The sequence below is a fragment of the Cricetulus griseus genome, chromosome 7 (assembly GCF_003668045.3).
Source record: "Cricetulus griseus strain 17A/GY chromosome 7, alternate assembly CriGri-PICRH-1.0, whole genome shotgun sequence".
NCBI lineage: Eukaryota > Metazoa > Chordata > Mammalia > Rodentia > Cricetidae > Cricetulus > Cricetulus griseus.
Window position 1 is genome coordinate 127,429,056 of NC_048600.1, and position 20,950 is coordinate 127,450,005.

At 53.3% G+C, this 20,950-nt stretch overlaps 1 protein-coding gene and 1 pseudogene across 1 annotated transcript in view; both read left to right on the forward strand.

Annotated features, from left to right (window-relative positions):
• Nucleotides 1–887: 887 nt before the first annotated feature.
• Nucleotides 888–20,950, forward strand: part of Kif19 (kinesin family member 19) — a 26,390-nt gene continuing 6,327 nt past the window's right edge. Inside the window, exons 1-9 of the mRNA XM_027425753.2 lie at nucleotides 888–926; nucleotides 2,508–2,588; nucleotides 14,922–15,032; nucleotides 15,743–15,830; nucleotides 16,104–16,240; nucleotides 17,515–17,640; nucleotides 18,203–18,397; nucleotides 18,818–18,964; nucleotides 19,809–19,931. Of these exons, the coding sequence (XP_027281554.1) occupies nucleotides 888–926; nucleotides 2,508–2,588; nucleotides 14,922–15,032; nucleotides 15,743–15,830; nucleotides 16,104–16,240; nucleotides 17,515–17,640; nucleotides 18,203–18,397; nucleotides 18,818–18,964; nucleotides 19,809–19,931 (1,047 nt within the window). The remainder of the gene's footprint in view (nucleotides 927–2,507; nucleotides 2,589–14,921; nucleotides 15,033–15,742; nucleotides 15,831–16,103; nucleotides 16,241–17,514; nucleotides 17,641–18,202; nucleotides 18,398–18,817; nucleotides 18,965–19,808; nucleotides 19,932–20,950) is intronic.
• Nucleotides 5,976–9,770, forward strand: LOC113836703 (annotated as a pseudogene).

Consider the following 20,950-nt stretch of genomic DNA (forward strand, 5'->3'; position numbering starts at 1 on the left):
AGTGTTGAGCGGCATCCATAGTTAACCTAAGCCAAGTGCAACCTAAGGCTACAGGTGGACTCTCCGAGGTGGTGCTAACCCTGGCAGGCAGTCTGGGTCCATACATTTTGACCTAGATTCTGGGTTTGTGCCTCAGGCGTGGTTTGCTAGTGGGTCAACACCGAGGGGACTTTTCCATAAGATACACCCCACTAAGCCAGGTGCCATAGGGTGCAGGCAAGCTCTTCACCCACGCGCTCCCTCTCTGCTTCTGGACAATGGGTGCAGCCACCCACACCCTAGGCACTGGTCTCCACAGCCACGATGCCCGCATCGATCATGGAAACCCGAGGCTGCCGGGTGCGCCCTGGAGACGCCCAGCAACAGTCAGAAGGGCAGCAGATGATCGTGGCCGCAAGGACAAGGGTGCGTCTGCCCAGCGAGTCGCGTGCCAGGCGGATGCCGAGAGCGCAGAGGACACAGCCAGGAGCCGCGAGCCTGGGCACGGGTGCGGAGAAGCCACCAAACGGACGCCGCTGAGCGGGGAGGAGGCCCGGGCGCTGAGGCCGGGCGGGGCCACTCGATCTGACTGAGCGGTTCAGCACCAGCAGCAGTAGCTGCAGCAGCAGCAGCGCAAGCCGGAGGGGCGTTCTGGGTGGTGACATCCTGCTCACCCAGGTTTAGAGGGCGGAGCGAGCACAGGGGGCGGGAGAGTACTGGGGGCGGGGCGGAGCCGGCCGAACCCTCCCGGCCCCGCCTCCTGATCAGCGCCCGGACCGCAGGCGCGTTGTTGGTTTCGGGTTGTCAGGCAGCGGAGGCGGAAGAGCGACCCGAAGAGGTGACCACGGTGGAGGTGCCTTTCGGCCATGCCAGCTGTCGCGGCCTGAGGCTCTCTACCTGCCGCAATCATGAAGGACAGTGGTGACTCCAAGGACCAGCAACTCATGGTGAGACCCCCCTTATCAAGCTCCTCCTTGGTCTCCTCCACCAATCCTGGGACATGACAACCTCACACATAATGTCCCCGAAGAGGACAGGCGAGAGATGGTGGTGTGGGACTGTGCAGAACAACTTTGCCCAAGTTCTACAGAACAGGTGGCCAGAAGTTATGGTGGAGCCTCCTGAGGCTGAGAAGTTAGCCCCACTTCCCTTCCTCCAAGCAGAACCTTCTTTGGGCCAAGACTTAGAAGTCAAGACCCAAAAGAGAGCTGAGCGATTGGCTGAGAAGAGAGCTGGGAATCTCTAGTGAACCCAGAGAGCTTAAGACCAGCCAGGTCTTGCTTTAAAGGAGGCTGGAGCCACAATTAGGAAGACAAAAGCCACCTAAACAGGATGAACCAGCACCAAGTCTGGAGTAGCTAGTTAGGGGGCTGTAACCCAGGCTCTGTCCAAATCAGGACACCGGATACTTCAGAGAGATGCCGGAAGCCACTTGGATAGTCCCCAGGGTCTCCCGGCCTGTGATGGATGATAATATGCCAGAGAGGGTAGGGGTAGGTAGAGACCAAAGATAGAGATTCCTGGCTATCTGTGGTGGATGCTGAAGACACAAGGAGAAGCCTTGGTCCTTGGGGACAGCTGGAGACCTCTCTCTCCCAGCCCCTAGCCTTTGATCTGTGGAAATGGTCCTGCAGCAGCAGCAGATGATGGTAGCCAGATGGCAGAGGAATTCTACCACAATGCCCCCCCCCTTGTAGGGAAGCTGCTTCTGCAAAAGGAAGCTTGGACACAGCCCCAAGGGCCAGTCCCAGACTCCGGGGCACCTTCTCTGGCAGCAAAAATGGCTTCTTTGAAAGGGTTTGCTCCAGAATGCTTGCTCATTGTCATTAGGGAAGGGTCCCCCGCCTCCCGGAAGGAGGTCCAGCCAGGAGGTTGATGAGGACAATCTGACAGCTGTGTAGAGGAAATGAACTGAGGACCCTTTGGATCCACTCAGAATCCAGGAGAAGAAAAATCTCCTCACTTGTTCAGCCGAAGAAAACCTCCCTACTCCCTGACTCCGTTCTTTTGGGAGACGTGTGTCCAGGCTGAAGACCCACCATCTCTCTCACTGGCCAGGAAATAAAGAGCAAGGAAACCCTTGATGACACTCTCCTGGGAGTGTTAGGATGCTGTCCCAGGTTGTTAGGATGACAAGAGATCTCTAGACCCCATCCTAATTTCCAAGCCATTCCTGTCATAACCTTTCCCAGCAGCACCTCACTCGCAGATAGGTGGCCCTGGTCCCCAAGGCCCCAGATTTAAGCCCAAGAGAGTGGCAAGTGTTTAATTTGGGCATGTGACTGATGCAGCCTGTGTAGACAGTGTTTCCCCTGGGGCTCCCCGACTCAGCCAGACACCCCATGGACCTGCTGCCCTTTACCTTGGGCGATGTCCTAGACTGACAGCTTTCTTCAGAACCAAGGAGCCAGAAATGGCTGCATGATGAAGAACACAGGGCTTTTGGGGAAGGAATTCAAAGACTTCTCATCCCTTCATCCATGGCCAAGTGTGGTCCTCCTAACCCAGGACTCTCATCTTCCTCCCAGGTTGCACTTAGGGTCCGGCCCATCAGCGTGGCTGAGCTGGAGGAGGGAGCCACCCTCATCGCTCACAAGGTGGATGAGCAGGTACTTGGGGCTGCAACCAGGAGCTGCAGGGTGAAGGCCTGCTCAGATTGCTTGGCACACCTGGCTGGACAGCAAGAGCTCTGTGTCTCACTGCATCTCTGGGTGGGCTACCCACAGCATCGCCAAGCCTTTTTCTTCCAGGAAGGCTTCCTAAATCAGCTCAAGGAAAGTTTAGAGTGTTTGGAGCCTGGGTGGGCCCAGACCATAAAATATATCTTGATGCACGTGGTGTAAACTTTCCCCATCTGATATGCCTGCTGTCCACAAAGCATATATTCAGGTGGTCTGTCAGAAGCCCACCTCTAGAACATGCAAAGTCCTTCACCACTCTGCTCTCCTGGTCCTCATGTCACTATGATGAAGGAGGGCATATGAGCAGATAATTCTTCATAAAGAACCTACAGCATGCTGGCCACTGTGGTAGGAACTAGAAAAGCACTCTGACATGAAAAGTCCTGGCCTCCCTCTGTTGCTGAAGTTACTGTGGGGAGAGGAGAGAAGGCACTGATAGAAAGAATTAAAACAAACTCGCAGCCTAGGAGGGCTAGGAAAAAAGAGCCTGTTGCCAGGAGAGGCATAAGGGGGCACTGGACCTAGGCTGGGGAGATAGCTCGGCAGTTAAAACGCTTGCCTCATGGGCATGGGGAGTTTGGATCCCCAGAACCTACATAAAATGCCACAGAAATGTCCGTGGGTGTGGTGGCAGTCTTGGAAGGCAGGGGCAGGGAACTCAAAGAGTGAGCTAGCTGGCAACAACAGCTGTGTCTGTGGACTTTGGATTTGATTGAGAGACCCTGCCTCAGTGCACGACATGGAAGAGTGATTCAGGAAAAATACAGTGATTTTTAACATCAACTTTAGACCTCCACACCTACACTCATTCAATGCACCCATACCCACGTTCATACAAACATGCATACAAACACACAAGAAAAAAGTAGAAGAGCCGGGCGGTGGTGGTGCACACCTTTAATCCCAGCACTCGGGAGGCAGAGGCAGGCGGATCTCTGTGAGTTCGAGGCCAGTCTGGTCTCCAGAGCGAGTGCCAGGATAGGCTCCAAAGCTACACAGAGAAACCCTGTCTCGAAAAACAAAAAAAACAACAAAACAAACAAACAAACAAAAGTAGAAGAAGAAAGACAAGGAGAGGCGATGATAAACCCAGATACGGTGGCAATGTCTGTAATCCCCATACTCATGAGACTGAGGCAGGAGGATTGGGAATCCCATGCTACCCTGTGCTTCAAATAAGACCCTGTCTTAACTGGAACTGGAGAGGCTTATAAAGAAGACAGCTTGCTGGGCGGTGGTGTTACACACCTTTAGTCCCGCTACTGGGGAGGCAGAAGCAGGTGGAGCTGAGTTTGAGACCAGCCTGGTCTGCAGAGTGAGTTCCAGGACAGCCAGGGCTACATAGTGAGACCCCATCTGGAAAATGATAATGAGAATATCATTATTCTAATGATGATAATGACAATGATGATGGTGATGATCATAAAGAGATCTTTAGGGATGTACTCAAGCGGGGGGATAATTGCAACCAGAGGGACTTACAGTGTGCAAGACCCTTGAGATGGGGCCACAGTGCAACCTTGTCACTGAAAAAAGCTGGCATGGTTCAAGGAGAGGAGTAAGAGGCATGAGGGGAGGTGACATGGGTAGGGCCCAAACCAAACTCTTAGTCAGCACGGCCAAGATGCCTGCTTTGTGCTTGTTTGAGTAGGTACTCCAAGACTCAGATACCAGAGTGGTCCTGGGCAAAATGGTGGGACTAGAATGGGTATGTTGTGTCAGCCTTATGGTGGCCCTAGCCTGTGCTTCAAAGCTGTGTGGGGTGACTCTTAGTGCCAGGCTCACTGGTTGTTCTGTGGGATGGGCTCTGGGGTCGGGGAGCATGGAAGCTGCAGAGCTGAGAAAGGCTGTGGACAGACGCTGCCCCAGGCTGGTCCTTTGGGCTGGACTCAGGAAACCCCAGTGATGTTCTCCTTTGCCCCCTTTCTCAAAACCCTTGGAGGAAATGGAGGTGTCTGGAAGGACCCCATATGGTGAGCAGGAACAGAGAGAATGTATGCAGATGGTATAGGAGCCTCAGCTCTCAGTGGGGAAGACAGACCATTCTCTTCCTTTACAGTGGTTTGTGGTTTTGATGTTATTTGTTTGTTTGAGGCAGGGTCTCGTATAACCCAGACTGGCCTTGAACTTACTACGAAGCCAGAGAAGGTCTGATCTTCCTGACTCTTTCTCCTCAGTGCTAAAATTACAGGTGTGAACCCCCATTCCTGGGTTATGAAATGCTAGGGACTCAACCCAAGGTTCTGTGCATGCTAGGTAAGCGCTCTACAACAAGACTACATTTTTTTCGTTTATTTTTATCCTAGAGTGAGACTAGGGACCAGATACACGCACATCATGGTGCATGTTTAGAGGTCAGGGGACAGTTTGGGGAGCTGGTAATCTTCTCGCACATGTGGCTCCCAACTCAGATCACCAGACTTGGCAGCAAGCAGCTTCACTGGCTGAGCCGTCTTTCTAGGACCCAAAAAAGGGCTTCTTTGGAAGGCTTTACAGTGCCTGTTGCACGGGAAGAGCTCCGTAGATGTCAGTCAGTTCTAGTCAGTAGAGAAGGAGGTCCCCCAGAGCTGCTGTGCTGGCTCTCGGGCCAGCTAGAAGAGGCAAAGCACTTGGGAGAAACCTACTAGACAAGGCCACTCCCTATTCGTCCATCTGCCTCTGAGGATATCAGGTTCACGGGTTGGGACAATGGTGTCTCTCTCTCCGCTGCTCCTGGCTCCAGGCCACCTTGGGGGTTTATCAATATGAAGTGATGGGAACAGTCCCTGTTAAGTACCCACGCCTGTCAGACACTGGCTCCTTCTGTCTAGGAGGACAGAGGGAGGGCCACCCAGCCTGGCTTTAGCCTACCCCAGTGAGCTATACCTCCCACCAGGCCAGAGCCGGGCCAACCCAACAGGCTGTTCCTTTGTCAGCAGAGGCTCTGAGAGCGCTGCCTAAGCATATGGGGACAGGGCTCTCCAACATCTCCCCCTGCACACTCTGCCCAGATCCCCAGTGGCTTCCAAACAGAGCTTGTACAGGAGGGCCTGGCCTAGTCCTCTTACTGCTGCCTGGGAGTGGCTACAACAAAGGCCCAGTTGACAGCCTCCTGTGTAAGCTGTCTCCTGGCACATAGACCCTGGCAACTAGGTGTTTAAGACATGGGGATCCAAAAGCTAACGTGGAGGAGAAACATCATTGCCTCCAGTTCTAGTCAGCCCCCTGGCCCTGCCCCTTCCTCAGAGCCCAGCTGTTCATCTGGCCCAGAAGAAGCCTCTGGCTGTAGTTAGGTCAGTTGTGCCTCTTTTCTTCTCTCTGAAGTCGCAGGGCACAATGGCCGGGCAGTGGGTGAGCTGGTGAGCTAACCCAGGACAGTATGGCAATGGTGATCTGACTGGGCTCATGTAAGTGGTCAGCAGACTGCCCCCTCCAAAGAAGAGGTCAGGTGGGGTGGCTACCTGCTTTCCATTGATCCCTGGGGCTGGAGCTATCATGGTCTCTTGTCCTGGCCCCTCTGAGGAGCTCACCAAGCCAACTCCCTAGGGGCTTGGGTGGTAGGTCCTGCTTCTTGCTTCCTGTCTCTATGAGCTGAGTGGGTTCCTCTGTGGGTGCCATCTCAAAGTAAGGTAATCCAAGGCTATAGCATAGTCCCTCCCAGGAGCTCAGCCAGCCCATTGGCGGTTAGTAGGTGTTTCCATAGCCCACGTGTCAGTGAGCCCTAAGTAGGGAGAGGTGGAGGGGACTCAGTTATTCACCGATTTCAGCCACTGTGAGGGGGTCTAGAGCCTACCTTGGGACTGAGCATATCCTTTTGGGGACATCTGCAGCTTGTTAGACTGAGGCAATGAGGTTTTGTGTGTCAACAGGCAAAGACTCCCTGAGCATCAAGAAGCCAGTGTGAATCCAGGGCTATGTCTTAGTTGGCAGGATGTTTGTCTAACAGGCACAAAGCTGTAGATTCAATCCCCATCACCACAGAAACCTGACATGGTGGCACACCCGACCCCTAACACTTAAGAGGTAGAGGCTGGAGTTTATGGTCACCCTTGGCTACATAACAAGTGTGAGACCAGCATGGGCTACCTGATGAAACACTGTCTCATTGAAAATTAAAACGAGGGGCTGGAGACATGGCTCAGAGGTTAAGGGCACTGGTTGCTCTTCCAGAGGTCCTGAGTTCAATTCCCAGCAACTACATGGTGGCTCACAACCATCTGTAATGAGATCTGGTGCCCTCCTCTGGCCTGCAGGCAGACCACTGTATACACAATAAATAAACAAATCTTTAAAAAAGTAAAATGAAAGAAAGATAGACACAGGAAAAGGAAAGAAGAGAGGAAGGAAGGAAGGAAGGAAGGAAGGAAGGAAGGAAGGAAGGAAGGAAGGAAGACAGGCAGTCTGAATTCAGTGTGTCTGAATTCTGGGAAATTCAGACAGTGTGTCTGAATTCTGGGAAAGTTGAAGTGAGTCTTGGATTTGTCAGGGGCTAGTTGCAGTGTCTTCACAGGCCTGAGATCACAGAGCCCTAGTTCAGTCCAGGACAGTGATCTTCATGTCTCTGTTAGAAGAGACATCTGGCCTGAGGAAGGGGACATCAGAGTTACTTCTCCCAAAGTCACTGTTGGGTGGCTTCTGGCCACAGGGTTGAGTAATCCCCTGCCTGCACAATGTCCACTGTCTATACAAGAGCTCTCTGCGGTCCCCTGTGGCTGCCTCCTGGAAGGGTGTGGTAGGGTCTCCTGCTTTAACAGCAGCTGGGGTGAGTTGGATCCTGAAGCCAGAACCCCCCAAGGAGGACAAGAAAGCAGAAGGGGCTTGGAAAGTAGGGGTGGGGCTTGGGACAAGCAGCCACCTTATCCTCCCACGCACCCCTGCCAAAGCCTCCTTCCAGACTCCCCCCACTGTGTTTATCTGCAGGATTTAAATCAAGCAATGATATGTATAATCCCATAATTAGCACTTGTCCAACCACCTGTTTCTGGGGTCCTGTGGAGCCACACAAGCTCTCCAGGAGACCAGCAGAGGGGCCAGAAAAAGTGAGGAAGAGGAAAGTGTAAGGCAGGAGGGTGACATGGGGCAGAAAGGGGACTGGGCTGGGCCAGGGACTTAACCCCCGTTATCCCTGACTGGGTACCTGAGGGCTGCTAATGACTCCCTGGGCCTCCGTCTCCCGTCAGAGGACTGGAGAGTGAGCGCCTGCTCCGTCTACCTCAAGAGCTATGGAGAGGATTATAGATGAAGCAAAGAGGCCGTTGTGAAAGATAAATACAGTATAAGGTAACAGATTCTAAGGACGCAGCTAGAGCTAACCTGCTTGCTGCCTTGGGCATGGTGGGGCGTGAGGCCCTCTACCATCCATAGACAGGCTCCTGGGCTCCATTGTTCCCCAAGAACAGAGCATAGTGGGAAATGAACAGGATATAGTGCAAGCTTAACTACATCCCCAGGCAATCACTAAGCGGCTTTCCATCTGTTCATCCCATTGTGTGTCCCTGTGATTGGATCATACTCTCTGTGGCCCTTCATGTCTGGCTTCATTTCCTTAGTGTAACGTTTTCAAGGTTCGTGAATATTATAGCTTATATCCGAACGTCACTCTTTTTCATGGTCAAGTAATATTTTAGCGGATAGCCATCCCATAACTTTGTTTACCCATTTAACAGCTGATGGACATTTGAGTTGTTTTCTGGCTCTGGTGTATAATGCTACAAGCATGCAAGGAATCCTACACTCAGTTACACCGAGAAGAGGGGGTGCTTCTTACTAGACTGTGGGCCCACCTCACCAGAGATTTTGTGTGGTTCTTGTGGTACCAGGGAAATCTGTGTGGGCCTATGATAAAGGCATCAGCAGACTCCCTGAGAGACTCCACATTAGACTACATTGTAGGTCATGCCACCCACCATCTGGAGCATCTGAGCCCTGGGGTCCTCAGAGTCCTAGAATCAGATGAGGTCCTGACTAGGATATCAGCCCGGTATAGCTACCTCCTCAGCAGCTGGCTGGGTCTTGGTGGCCTTAATAAGCCCAGTAGGCTCTGCTTTTCCTGGCATCAAAGTCTCTTTTTTGAGGCCCCATGGATCTCTATGTCTACAGCTAGAAATATGACCGGCAGCAAATGTTCTCATTAGCAAACAAAAATCCAGAATCAGCCCTTCATGTCTGATAGCCACCCAGAATCAGGGTTCTGTTCTACCTCCACCTATCCATATAAAGGGACTGTGAGCCTGGATCTGGGGACTGAGGATGAAGCAGAGACAACCTGAGGCTTCCTGAGTAGGCTGGGGTGTCACTGTGGCTTCTTGTGTCATTGCTTTATCCCTGACAGTTCTCCTCTCCCTCCACTGGGCCAGATTCATGGCTCCCCTAAAAAGTGATGCCTTTGGCTCAAGGTCACATGACACATTGTCTCTGAGCCCCATTTGAGGTCCTCCTTTCTTTGGGGGATCCTCACTGCCAGGCTCTGAAGCCAGGGAAGAAGTGTGTGGGTTGCTATGTTTCATACTGGGGCTATTTTGCCCTCAAGGGGACATTTGGGAACATCAAAGCTGGGGGAAGACTGCTCCCACTATCTAGTGGGTGGGGCTAGGGTTTCTGGTCACCGCACATAGGACAGCCACCGTGAGGAATGATCAGTAGTAAGACACTGGGTTAGGTGTCGCCACCACCAGGAGGCCAGAGCAGCTGAGTTCATCCGACGGCAAAACTACTTTGATAAATCTAAGTGTTATGAGTGCAGGGAAAGCGGACACTTAAGTTATGCCTGTCCTAAAAACATGCTTGGAGAACGTGAGCCTCCAAAGAAGAAAGAAAAGAAGAAGAAGAAGAAGAAGAAGAAGAAGAAGAAGAAGAAGAAGAAGAAGAAGAAGAAGAAGAAGAAGAAGGTCCCTGAACCAGAGGAAGTCGAGGAAGCAGAAGAGAGTGAGAATCCGGCTCTGGACAGTCTCAGTCAGGCCAAAACTGAAGAAGAACAAAACAAATGGAGACCCAGCCCAGGGGTCCCTCAACTTCAGATGATTCTACACGACCAAGGATAAAGAAAAGTGCTTATTTCAGTGATGAAGAAGAACTTAGGGATTAAAATATTTGTTTTGTAAATATTATTCAAATAAAATCTTACTGTACAAAAAAAAAATCCCACCTATGTACCTACTTTGGGTTGTGGCCACCCCTGCTTCTCTGAGGCAGGGGAGCTGCCTTGAGGAATGTGGACATGAGTTTGCAATGTGTAAGGAAGTGAGTACACGCAGGCTGTGCGGCTTCAATGCCAGTTTATTGTCTCATGGGCTTGGTGGCCAGAAGGCTGTGCAGAAGTCCTGTGCAGACCCCTCCGGTAGGCTCATAGTTGGCCGTGTTTTCCCTGCCTCTCCACATAACCTTCCACCTATGCAGAACTGTGGTTTTGTTGTTTGTTTCAGTCAAGGTCTCTCTACATAGATCAGGCTGGCTTTGAACTTCTCTGGTCCTCCTGCTCTGCCTCCTCCATGGATTACAGGCATGAACCATCAGTTTTGGCTCTCGGGCACTTTGTAATTAGGTGTTCATTGTGGCTGGGCTGTGGACGAGACACAGACTACATTAAACTGTGCTCTTAGCACAGTGCACTGGTCTGTCAGATGCAAAGGAGTTTGGTTCCAGGATCCAGACTCCTCAACCTCAGCCCACCCAGCCCTGCTGCTCCCTGTGAGTGATTCCCTGTGAGTGACTAGGCAGACAGCTGTCTGGGACAAAAGCTGGGGATTGTGTCTCTCATCTCATCCCCAAGTTCATATGTAGGAGTCCCAACCCTAGGACCTTAAACAAGGACTTTTTATTATTTATTTTCATTTTATGTACATTGGTGTTTTGCCTGCATGAATGAATGTCTTTATGAGGGTATTGGATCCCCTGGAACAGGAGTTATGGACAGTAATGAGCTGCCATGTGGGTGCTGGGAATTGAACCCAGGTCCTCTGGAAGAGCAGTCAGTGCTCTTAACCACTGAGCCATCTCTCCAGCCCCCCAAATAAGGGACTTCTTTGGAAATACATACCCACGGATGTAGTTACTTAAGTGAGGATGGGGTCATAGTAAGAGTAAGGTGGTGCTGGGTGGTGGAGCACGCCTTTGATCCCAGCACTCGGGAGGCAGAGGCAGGTGTATCTCCGTGAGTTCGAGGCCAGCCTGGTCTACAGAGCGAGTTCCAAAGAAGCTAGGACTGACTACACAGAGAGAAAGCCAGAAGAAATGAGAACACGCATGCCAAGCCTTTAGCAAGGTGCCTGTAACACCCTAAACTGCCTCCCAAGGCAGCCTTACTCGGCAAATGTCCTTGGGGATATGCTGTGTACCAACCAGGGTGACGTTCACAGGGCCATTGCAAGCTCACAGCAGGCCCTAGGTGTGCACCATGAGGGTAGCCAGCAAGGAGGACCAAAGGCGAAACTCCAGGCTTGCTTCCCAACCTGCATTTCTCCCTAGAGACCGGAGACCGTGTCTGGCCTCTCACCTCTTGGCCTTGCTCATGCTTTTCTCTAGAATGTTCTTCTTCCATCCCCGACCTCTCTTGCCTGTCTCCTGCTCATCCTTTCCAGGCTGCCTTCCTGTCCTGGCAGGGCTGGATTTGGGGTCTCTCCTCCACACGCCAGCTCTCTCCCAGTTATGAATCTGAGAGTGTCGGAGGCAGGACACCAGGCCTCGTCTTCCCCGTGTTTGGGGCACACTGTCGTGCTTCACAAATGAGTTGCACTGGCCTGAACAACCCAAGCCAGTTTCCATGGCAGCCCAGGCTTTCTGCCCAATCCTTACTGGCTCAGCTCTGGTTCACCTGGTCAAGAGGCACAAGGGCTCCATTATGTGCTGTGGTGGCCCGGAACAACAGTGATGTTCTGGGGTGTGCTGTGGGGGCTGGGGTCGCGACAGATGGAGCCCAAACAAAGCCCTCATTAAGTGGGATGGTGGCAGGTGGGATGGCAGTGCTTTGCTGCAGGAGCATTCCAACATCAAAGGAACTGGGTGTCCAGGTGAACTTGGCAATGTCTGAAAGTCATAACAAAGGCCATCTGTTATGGTGCGCAACACTACACGCTGTTCACTCTCCCCTAACCAAAGCCCCTCGAGGATCTGTATCCACAGGACCCCAGCACCCAAGATGACAGTTGTTATAGTTGTCCCTGCTCCTGTTGCAGGCCTTGGGACCTGTGCCAGAACCCTCAGAGCCAGAGTTTGTCTTCATCTGGGTCTGGAATCTGAGCAGAGCTCAGGCTGCTGATAGCCTTGGGATAGGAATCAAACCAAGAAGGCTTGGAGGGCTCTGGGGCAGGTGCCCTGAGGAGGGCAGTGGCTGAGAACAGGTGAGTCCCTAGGGAACAGTGCAAACTCTGAGATCACAGTGTCTGCTAGACTTTGGCCACCTGGGATGGGACAGACTTGGTGGCTTTTCTATGCACAAAGCCACCACACAGCCTGTCTTTGATCCTTGCCTCTAGCCTGCTCACCTGGAACCCTTATGATTGGCAGTCTCCTGGGGAATCACCCTCCCCTGGAGAAGCACAGAAGGGGCCCTGCAGCTGTCTGAGGTCAGTTGAATTCAGAGAGCCCAGGTGTAGGCTGCTCCAGGTGTCGTACATGTGTGTGTGTTGGGGGTGGTGTTGATCCCAGGACATGGAATTGGGGAAGAGTCTGCTAGGAATCCCAAGGCCCTTGTCCTCCTAAATCCTCAGGCCTGACTGAGGGACTCAAAGGGATCCAACGAGGACCTCCTCAGCTCCTGGGTTCAGTTGAGCATGTAGGCTGGTCTCCTGCAGCCTCACCTTCACCCTCATCAGTGACCTCTGCCGCCTCTGCATGGCTCTCCATGCCTGGCCTATTCACAAGGCCTTTGGAATAGTCATGGGCCCTGCCTCTCCTGATGATCCCTGGGAGGAGTGGAGTCGGGGCACAGCTACTGTCTCTGCCTTCTCTTCATTGCCCTGTAGCAGCCAGCCCCCTTCCTGCTTGGCCCTCTGTGAGGCCTCAGTTTACCTACTTGTACTGCATCATATTCCCTAAGGTGGAGTGAGCACCCAGGACTAATGTGAGCAGTGGTGGGTGGGGGCTGGGAGGCTGGGAGGCTACTTAGACTGTGAAAACTGCTAAGGCACCCCACAAGCCCCTGTGACAGCAGAGGGAGCAGGAGAGGTTAGGGAAGGCTCAGGTACCAGCCTGAGAGCCAAGTGGCTCTGCCATTTCCAAGCAACGGGAGGCTGGGCTTTGACCCCCTTGTCAGAGAAATCCACGTTGAGGGGCTCACTCGGTAAAGATCTGGCATTGGCTGGGTGTGGTGGTGTATGCCTGTCATCCCAGCACTCAAGAGGCTGAGGCAAGAGCCTAAGCTCAAAGCTAGTAAGAGTACAGACAAGATCTTTTTTTTTTTTAAATAAAACTTTATTTTTCCAGACAAGATCTTGTCTTGAAGGAAAACAACAAAAACAAAATAAAGAAACAATGCTTGTAAGTGTGCCTCAAGATCGAATGTTAGTGTTCACCAGGAGTGGATGGCAGTGTACACTGGGAGTGAGAGTGGCCCCCTGCCCTCCTTGCCCCTCCCCTCCCTGGTAGAGGATGGGCTCTAAGGCCAGTCACCATCTGGCTCCTGGGAGCAGCCCCACCTCATTAAGTAAGGATCATGGGACGGCTTATTTCCCCCGGCTGTCTGATAGAGGCTGGTGTCTAGGGAACCATGCCCGGCACTCCAGGTGCCAGGCACCTCTTGGGAGCACCTATATTGTGTAAGAGAGCCGCTGGTGTTGCCACTCTTGGCCTGTCTTCTGTTTGTTTCATTTTTACCACCCGACATTTGATAGCAGAGTCTTGGGTTAGGCCAGTCAGTGACTTGCCATGCCCACTCTCCCTCTTGGTGGCCCCTTGGAAGGGGATCACCGAGACTGGCATATGTCACACACTGTATCTCATGGGCTCTTCACAGCCCTGAAGGAGATGACACCACCATTTCCTCCCCTGGGGAGGGGACTGAGGCTCAGGCCTCCATGCAGGCATGAGGCCACTCTGCTAATGAGAGGCCGGGCGAAGATTCAGAGAGCATCCCTGGTGCCCCCTTCTTTGCCACCCCCTTTGTCCTCCCTGAAAACTCAGACACACCCCCAAGAATACCTGAGTGTTTTCTGATGTTTCTTATCCCAAATCCTACTCTAGACCAGGAACCCCAGCAAGAAACCAGCCACTTTGCCCGTTTTACTGCTCAAACCCTCAGCAAAGCTCAGCACACTGGGAGCTGGGCAGAGGGGAGTAGCTCAAAGATTGTTCTTAGAACAAGGGAAGAACCCAGCCAGCCCCGTTATACACACCTTAATGCATGTGTATACACGCATACATGGGGTACGGCTACCCCAGCCTTACAGGCGTGGAATGCCAGCCTAGGATCCTGCAGTCTCTTTTTCTAACCCCAGGTCTTGGCCAGGGATGCGGTTATTTTAAGTTCACACAGGAGGGACCCAAGCCCACCTGCTCTTTTCACACATGTCCCCCAGCTGTCAGCAGCTCTTCACCTGCCTTGTTCTACAGTGGCCTGGAGGCTGGTCTGGGAGGGCCAGGCAGGGCCCAAGGGTCACTGAGCTGCAGAGATGAGGTTAAGTCTGCTGGTTTTGCAGGGCCGTGGTGGGGCATGCCTTTAATCCCAGCACTTGGGAGGCAGAGGCAGATGGATTTCTGAGTTCAAAGCCAGCCTGATCTACAAAGTTCCAGGACAGCAAGGGCTACACAGAGAAAACCTGCCTCGGGTGGGGCTGGGGGGGCAGTCTTCTGGTTTGGAACCCAGGTTCTGAGTTCTGAGTTCTGTCCTCCAAAGACTGGTGCGTAGCACAAAAGTATCTCTGGATTCTAAATACCCGACCTGTCAGGTGGGAGCTCGAGCTTTGCTGCTACTGAAATGGCATAAAGCAAGGCTGTGGTAGAGATGAGGGTGTGGTGGGCAAAATGGACCTTGTCACCAAAGATGTGTTGCGATGACCAGCGGTGTTACAGTTCCTCCTCCAGTAAAGACAGCATGGGAAGTGGTACTGTGGTTAGTGGAAGAGGCCTTGGATCCTGAGTTCATTGTAGATGCCACGCCCGTCACACACATACAGTGTTCTCTGCTGCCCTGGGATGGTGCCATCTTCAGGGGACAGCCACTCCTTACCAAAGAGGCTTTGGCTCCCAAGCACCCAGTCCTGAAGCCCAGAGAGCAGATAGTGGTGGGAGAGGTGTGCAGGCTGTGGGAACTCCAGGTGACTGTGGTCCCCTGCTCGGGGATGTTTGCAGATGGTGGTCCTCATGGACCCAATGGAAGACCCTGACGACATCCTGCGGGCACACCGGTCCCGGGAGAAGTCATACCTGTTCGACGTGGCCTTTGACTTCACTGCCACCCAGGTGAGTGGGAGCATGGTCTGGGAAGAGGAAAGACCCCTCCACACTTTGCCCTGCAAGGGAGGCTTCTCAGGGGACCCTGATCCACTGTTTACTCAAGGATCCACTTTCTGGAACTTTGCCCATTTGTGGAAGTCTACACGTACTTGTGTGGTCTCTCACCTGTACATTTGCATGGCCTGACACCACATGGCAGGTTGCCTGGACGCCTGCAGGGCCACACACCTGGTTTTGTGCAGAAACACACTTGGTTAGCACTCACGTACCTACTGACTGGCATAGAGAAGCCGCATGAGACACTCCACGGCTGGCCTATATGGGTCGGGGGAAGGATGGCGAAGCCCATCTGGTACGGAGACAGCAGGTGTAAGGCAGACTCAAGAAAGCTGACACCCTCCTAGGGATTCCATCTTACCCACCTTCCAGATGCTGAGATGCCCCCAGGGGCTGACTCTGCACCCTCAGAGCAGGGGTGGGGTGGGGGAGCCACCTGTAGAGCAGGCTTCTCGGGTGTCCTGAACCCTTTTGCAGGCTGTTGCCACCCCTGAGGGGTGTAAGCAGAGACTGTCTTCCTCCACTCCCTCTACTCACTCAGTTACCTCTAGCCTGGGGCTCCAGGGACAGATACTACACCTGTTCACAACCAGGACCTGCCTGGGGGCACCCACGTCTTGTCCTGTCTTAGACCTTAACAAATGTCTTCTCCCCTGCAGGAAATGGTGTATCAGGCCACCACCAAGAGCCTCATCGAGGGTGTCATCTCAGGGTACAATGCCACTGTGTTTGCCTATGGCCCTACAGGTGAGGAGGAAACAGGGACACAGACAAGACTGTAGAACTGTTGTTGTCTCCCCTGAGAACCAAGCCACTCATTGGAGAACCGTCCTGGCCCAAGCATGGGATTGTCCAAACCTTGCCTCACTCAGGTCCCTTGTGCCACAAAGGCCCTGTTCTTCAGCCATCTGGGAGGGTGCACCCTCAAGGACGACAGCTCAGGGGCCCAGAGCACCTCCCCAATAAGGCTTCACCCCCACCTGGCCCCTGCCCTGCTGACCACCAACCTGTCCTATCCAGGCTGTGGGAAGACCTACACCATGCTGGGCACTGATCATGAGCCAGGCATCTACGTCCGGACCCTGAATGACTTGTTCCGAGCCATCGAGGAGACCAGCAATGACATGGAATATGAGGTGTCCATGTCCTACCTGGAGGTAAGTCCCCACCAGGCTTGGATAGGTGGCATGTAAGATTTGGTGGTCCCCCTCCCTGCAGCCAGTCCCTGGCAGTTCCTGAGTTGCTCAGTGTGTCCACCCCCCACCCCCCATGCGTAGCATGAGCCCCACCTGATAAAAACTGAGACTCAAAAGTCAGACACAGTGGCGCACATCTTTAATCCCAGCACTTGGAGGGCAGAGGTGGGCCTATCTCTGAGTTCAAGGCCAGCCTGGTCTACAGAGCAAGTTTCAGAACAGCCAGGGCTGTACAGAAAAGCCCCGTCTTGAAAAACAGAAACAAGAAACGAGACATGGAGAAGAGAGGTGCACAGCGATGGCAGGGCAGGGATTCCGACTTGGGGCCCTGTCGCTGTAATGTGGTCCTGCACTTCACAGAAGCCTGCGCGGCAAGCAGCTGAGCCAGCATCCTCAAAAGCTCACCTTGCCCCAATCCTTTGAGCCCATTCCCTAAACCAGTGGTTCTCAACCTGTGGGTCGTGACCCCTTTGGGGGAATCAAACGTCCCTTTCACGGGGTGGGGGGGGGATGCATACCAGATGACCTGCGTATTAGATATTTTCATTATGATTAGTAACAGTAGCAAAACTATACCTGTGAAGTTGCTATGAAAACAGTTTTATGGTTGGGGGAGTCACCGAAACATGAGGAACTGTATTAAAGGGTCACGGCCTCAGGAAGGTTGAGAACCACTGCCTCATGCAAACATCTTCCCATTAAGGACTTCATAGGTTGAGAGGTAGTCACAGAAGTCGGGGTAGGCAGCGGCGGCGGGGGTGGGGGGCGGAGAGTAATCTAAGCCAGCAAGCCAGTCTCCATCTGGCTCCTCTGGGAGCTGATAATCTCCAGGGTGATAGTTCAGAAGGAGCAGTGAGGGGAGCAGCCAGCAGGCCATTGACTCAGCCAGCTGGGCTGGCCTTGACTGGGGCAAGTGTGGTGACACCTAAGAGAAGTAGCCTGAAGGTTGCCTAGCAACAAGCTGATCTCCCTGGTCTGGCCAGGGAGCAGGTGCAGGTGTCCAGCCCCGGACTGGCCTCTCTGCAATGGGAGCCCCGGATGATTCGGAAACCTCCTGCGACACCATCATGGGAAGGGGGTGCTCCCCCCACCTTGGACTTCTCTCTCTCTCTCACACAGGGCCTGGGATTCAGCAAACAGTGGCCCTTCCTTTCTTAGCAGGCAGGGGACCGCTCGGCTGCACCAGGCCCAGGCCTCTTGTCCATCTCTCTCCCCCTTTCCCGCTGTCCCATCAGATCTACAATGAGATGATCCGGGACCTGCTGAACCCTGCCCTGGGGTACCTGGAGCTAAGGGAGGACTCCAAAGGGGTGATCCAGGTGGCCGGAATCACTGAAGTGTCCACCATCAATGCCAAGGAGGCAAGTCTCCAGCAACTGGCTAAGGCCTGTGTGTAGGGAGACACCCTGTAACCATGCCTCCTAAGGGCTGGCTACAGGTGTATCAACCACACCCGTCGGGTGTGGTCAAGGTGATTTCAGGGTGATGTGGGAAAAGGTTAAAAGGGATAACCAAGGCACATGGCAGCTCTCTTTTTTTTCTCTGCTGCTTTGCCTCGCTCTGGTTTCCTGTCGGTTGGCATTTACCTATTAAAGATATCCTGACCTTACGGACTACGTATGAGTTATTCACCATGATACCTGTGGGCAGGACAATCACTCTGAGGGACCAAAGCCAGGGAGCTACTGGGACAGAGTACCCTGAGTGGTGGCAAGAGAAGTCACACCCCCATCATGCTCTAACATGCTCACCCTAGTAAGCAGACAGGCCACACAGCCTCTCCATTTATACAGACACACCTGTCCAGGGAGAGTGTCCAGGCCCCTTAGCCCACCCTGGGAGCTCATAGGTTAGACCTCCTCCACCAAGCTCCGGCTCCTCTCTGCAGGGTCCCCGGCCATCACCCCCATCTTTCCTTCCCAGATTATGCAGCTGCTGATGAAGGGGAACCGGCAGAGGACACAGGAACCCACAGCTGCCAATCAGACGTCTTCCCGCTCCCATGCAGTGCTCCAGGTGGCAGTACGTCAGCGCAGCCGGGTCAAGAACATCCTCCAGGAGGTGCGGCAAGGCCGCCTGTTCATGATTGACCTGGCCGGCTCTGAGCGTGCCTCCCAGGTGAGGCCTGCTCCAGGGGCCCAGTGGAGTGAGGGCTCCCCAAAGAGAAGCAAGGGGGCGGGCAGGGGTGATGGCCTTCCAGGTGAGGCCAAGTTTCAGAGGAGGAAGGACCTCAGGGAGAGGCAGACAGGAAGGAAGGGAGGGTGTCTCAAAGATGTCAGGGCACAAGTGGAGTCCCCAGAGTGAGGGACTGAGCAATGGGCCCGACATCTTGAAGGGGTGGGCTTGCTTGGGGAAGCAAGGATGGGAGGAAGGGCAAAGCAAAGCCTCCTTCCATGCCGTGTCACCTCTACCTTCAGGGACCTCGGGAGAGAGGCCGTGGTCTATAGCCAGGATCATCTGGGTGTTGTTGGGTAGCTGAACGAAGCTTCGGTATGTTATCCCACAAGGCTATAGTTATATCCTCTGCTGTCTCTCCAGACACAGAATCGGGGGCAGCGCATGAAGGAGGGGGCTCACATTAACCGCTCTCTGCTGGCCCTGGGCAACTGCATCAACGCCCTGAGCGACAAGGGTGGCAACAAGTACATCAACTATAGGGACAGCAAGCTCACCCGGCTCCTGAAGGTACCAAAACAAACCGGGCCTGGGCACTGGCATCAAGAGTGGGCATGCCAGACCCTACATAAACAACGCGCAGCTATTTCCACTTGGATCTCACCAAGTGACATCACCAAGTTTGTTATGTATCAGTATGCTTCATGCGATATCTGAGACAACCTTAAGCTAAAGCAGGCCGTTCACAGTTTATCTGAAATTTGATTGCAAGCAGGTGCTCTCTATATTTCTGGCAACTCTAACCAAAGCACAGGTAGAGGATGAGCAAGAGCAGTGCTGGGACCTTCTCCCAGGGCTGTGAGTCAAAGAGAACATAGATGTGGGGCCTCTGTGATGGTCGGCCTTGTAGCCAATGGAGCTGCTTGTTGGGGCTGCTTACTCATGGCACGGCAACTCTTGGCCTTCGGTTATCGACAATTTGCTGGGCTCAAGGGCTTCTTCCCACCAGTTCAAAAGCCTCCCCAGTAGCTTTGTGAGTTAGGAGGAATGCTTTTATAGATAAGGAAACTGAGGCACAGACAGGTTAAGGAATCTCCCTGTAGGCTTAAACCTTGTAAACGCTGAAAACAAGATCCCGGCAGAAGCCTGTGGTTTATGAAGGCCTGTATCGGCCTGCCATGAAGACTGCATCTCCAAGCCAGGGAGCAGGGGAACTTGAAAATGACCAACACTACATACGTGTGTTCATGCTGTGCAGGCATGCACGCATGCCTCTGTGTGTGTGTGTGTGTGTGTGTGTGTGTGTGTGTGTGTATGTGTGTACATGTGTGTACACCCAGAGAAGGTGTGGTAAACAGCTTGGGGAGCCTCTGGGGGAGGTGGTCTCCAGCTAGCCAACATCCCTCTTCCTCAGGACTCACTAGGGGGGAACAGCCGCACAGTGATGATTGCCCACATCAGTCCGGCGAGCACCGCCTTCGAGGAGTCCCGGAATACCCTGACCTATGCTGGCCGAGCCAAGAATATTAGGACTCGGGTGAGGGCCCTTGGCCTACCCCCAAAGCATACCCTCCTGGACTGAGATGTGAGATCCTTGAGGACCCTTGCCAGCCCCTGCACAATTTCTGCCCTAACCTCGTTACCCAGGCCCTGAGCCTTTGCCTGCCTGCCTGCATACCTGGAGCCCCTGGCTCCCAAACACCTCTTCTGCCTCTCAGAGACCCCAGGTGTGCGCCCATCCTGTCCCTCTAGCTTCCCCTCCTCTTCAGAGGTTACTCAGTCCTCTGTGTGTCCAGACATGGCATCACCGTAGTCACAATAAAAGGGTGTCCTACCTAGTGTCACTCTGAGCACTTTAGCACACTCAGAACCGAGCAGGAGTTAACACCCCTCTAACGTACAGTTTAGGACAATAAAGCTTAAGGGTATAAAGTGACTTCACAGCTGATTGAGACTGGAGCTGAGGCTGCCTGGTTCCCAAGTTCATGGTCAAACTCACGTTCTCTGGTCAGGAAGTTGTCTCAGCCTGTGTGGGTGTCAGGGGAAGAACGGCTACCTTTGAAGTAGTGTGTAGTGAGCCTTCTCCCAATGTCTGCAATTCCCCCCAACATTGTCATGCAGCCTCCGGGAGCTTCACAGTGACAAGCCACATGAGCATGGCTAGTCAGTCAGAAACGGCTTACCCTGGCATGGTAGTGAACACTGCAGCCCAGTATTAGGAGGTGGACACAGGAGAGTCAGGAGTTCAAGGTCATCCTTGGTTACACAATGAGTTCAAGGCTAACTTGGGCTACATGAGACCTATCTTTTAAAAAGCAGGTAATTATTTAATTGATGCTAACAGTAGGTACCAAGGCAAGCCATGGAAAGGAGAAGTAGAGATGAACTATCTGTTGTGGGTATGGAAAGACCAGCAGATTGCCTGGCTAGAACAGAACACTCAGATACAGAAACAGAGTCCAGCCGGGCAATGGTGGCACACACCTTTACTCGTGGCACTCGGGACGCAGAGGCAGGAGGATCTCTGTGAGTTCAGAGCCAGCCTGGTCTACAGAG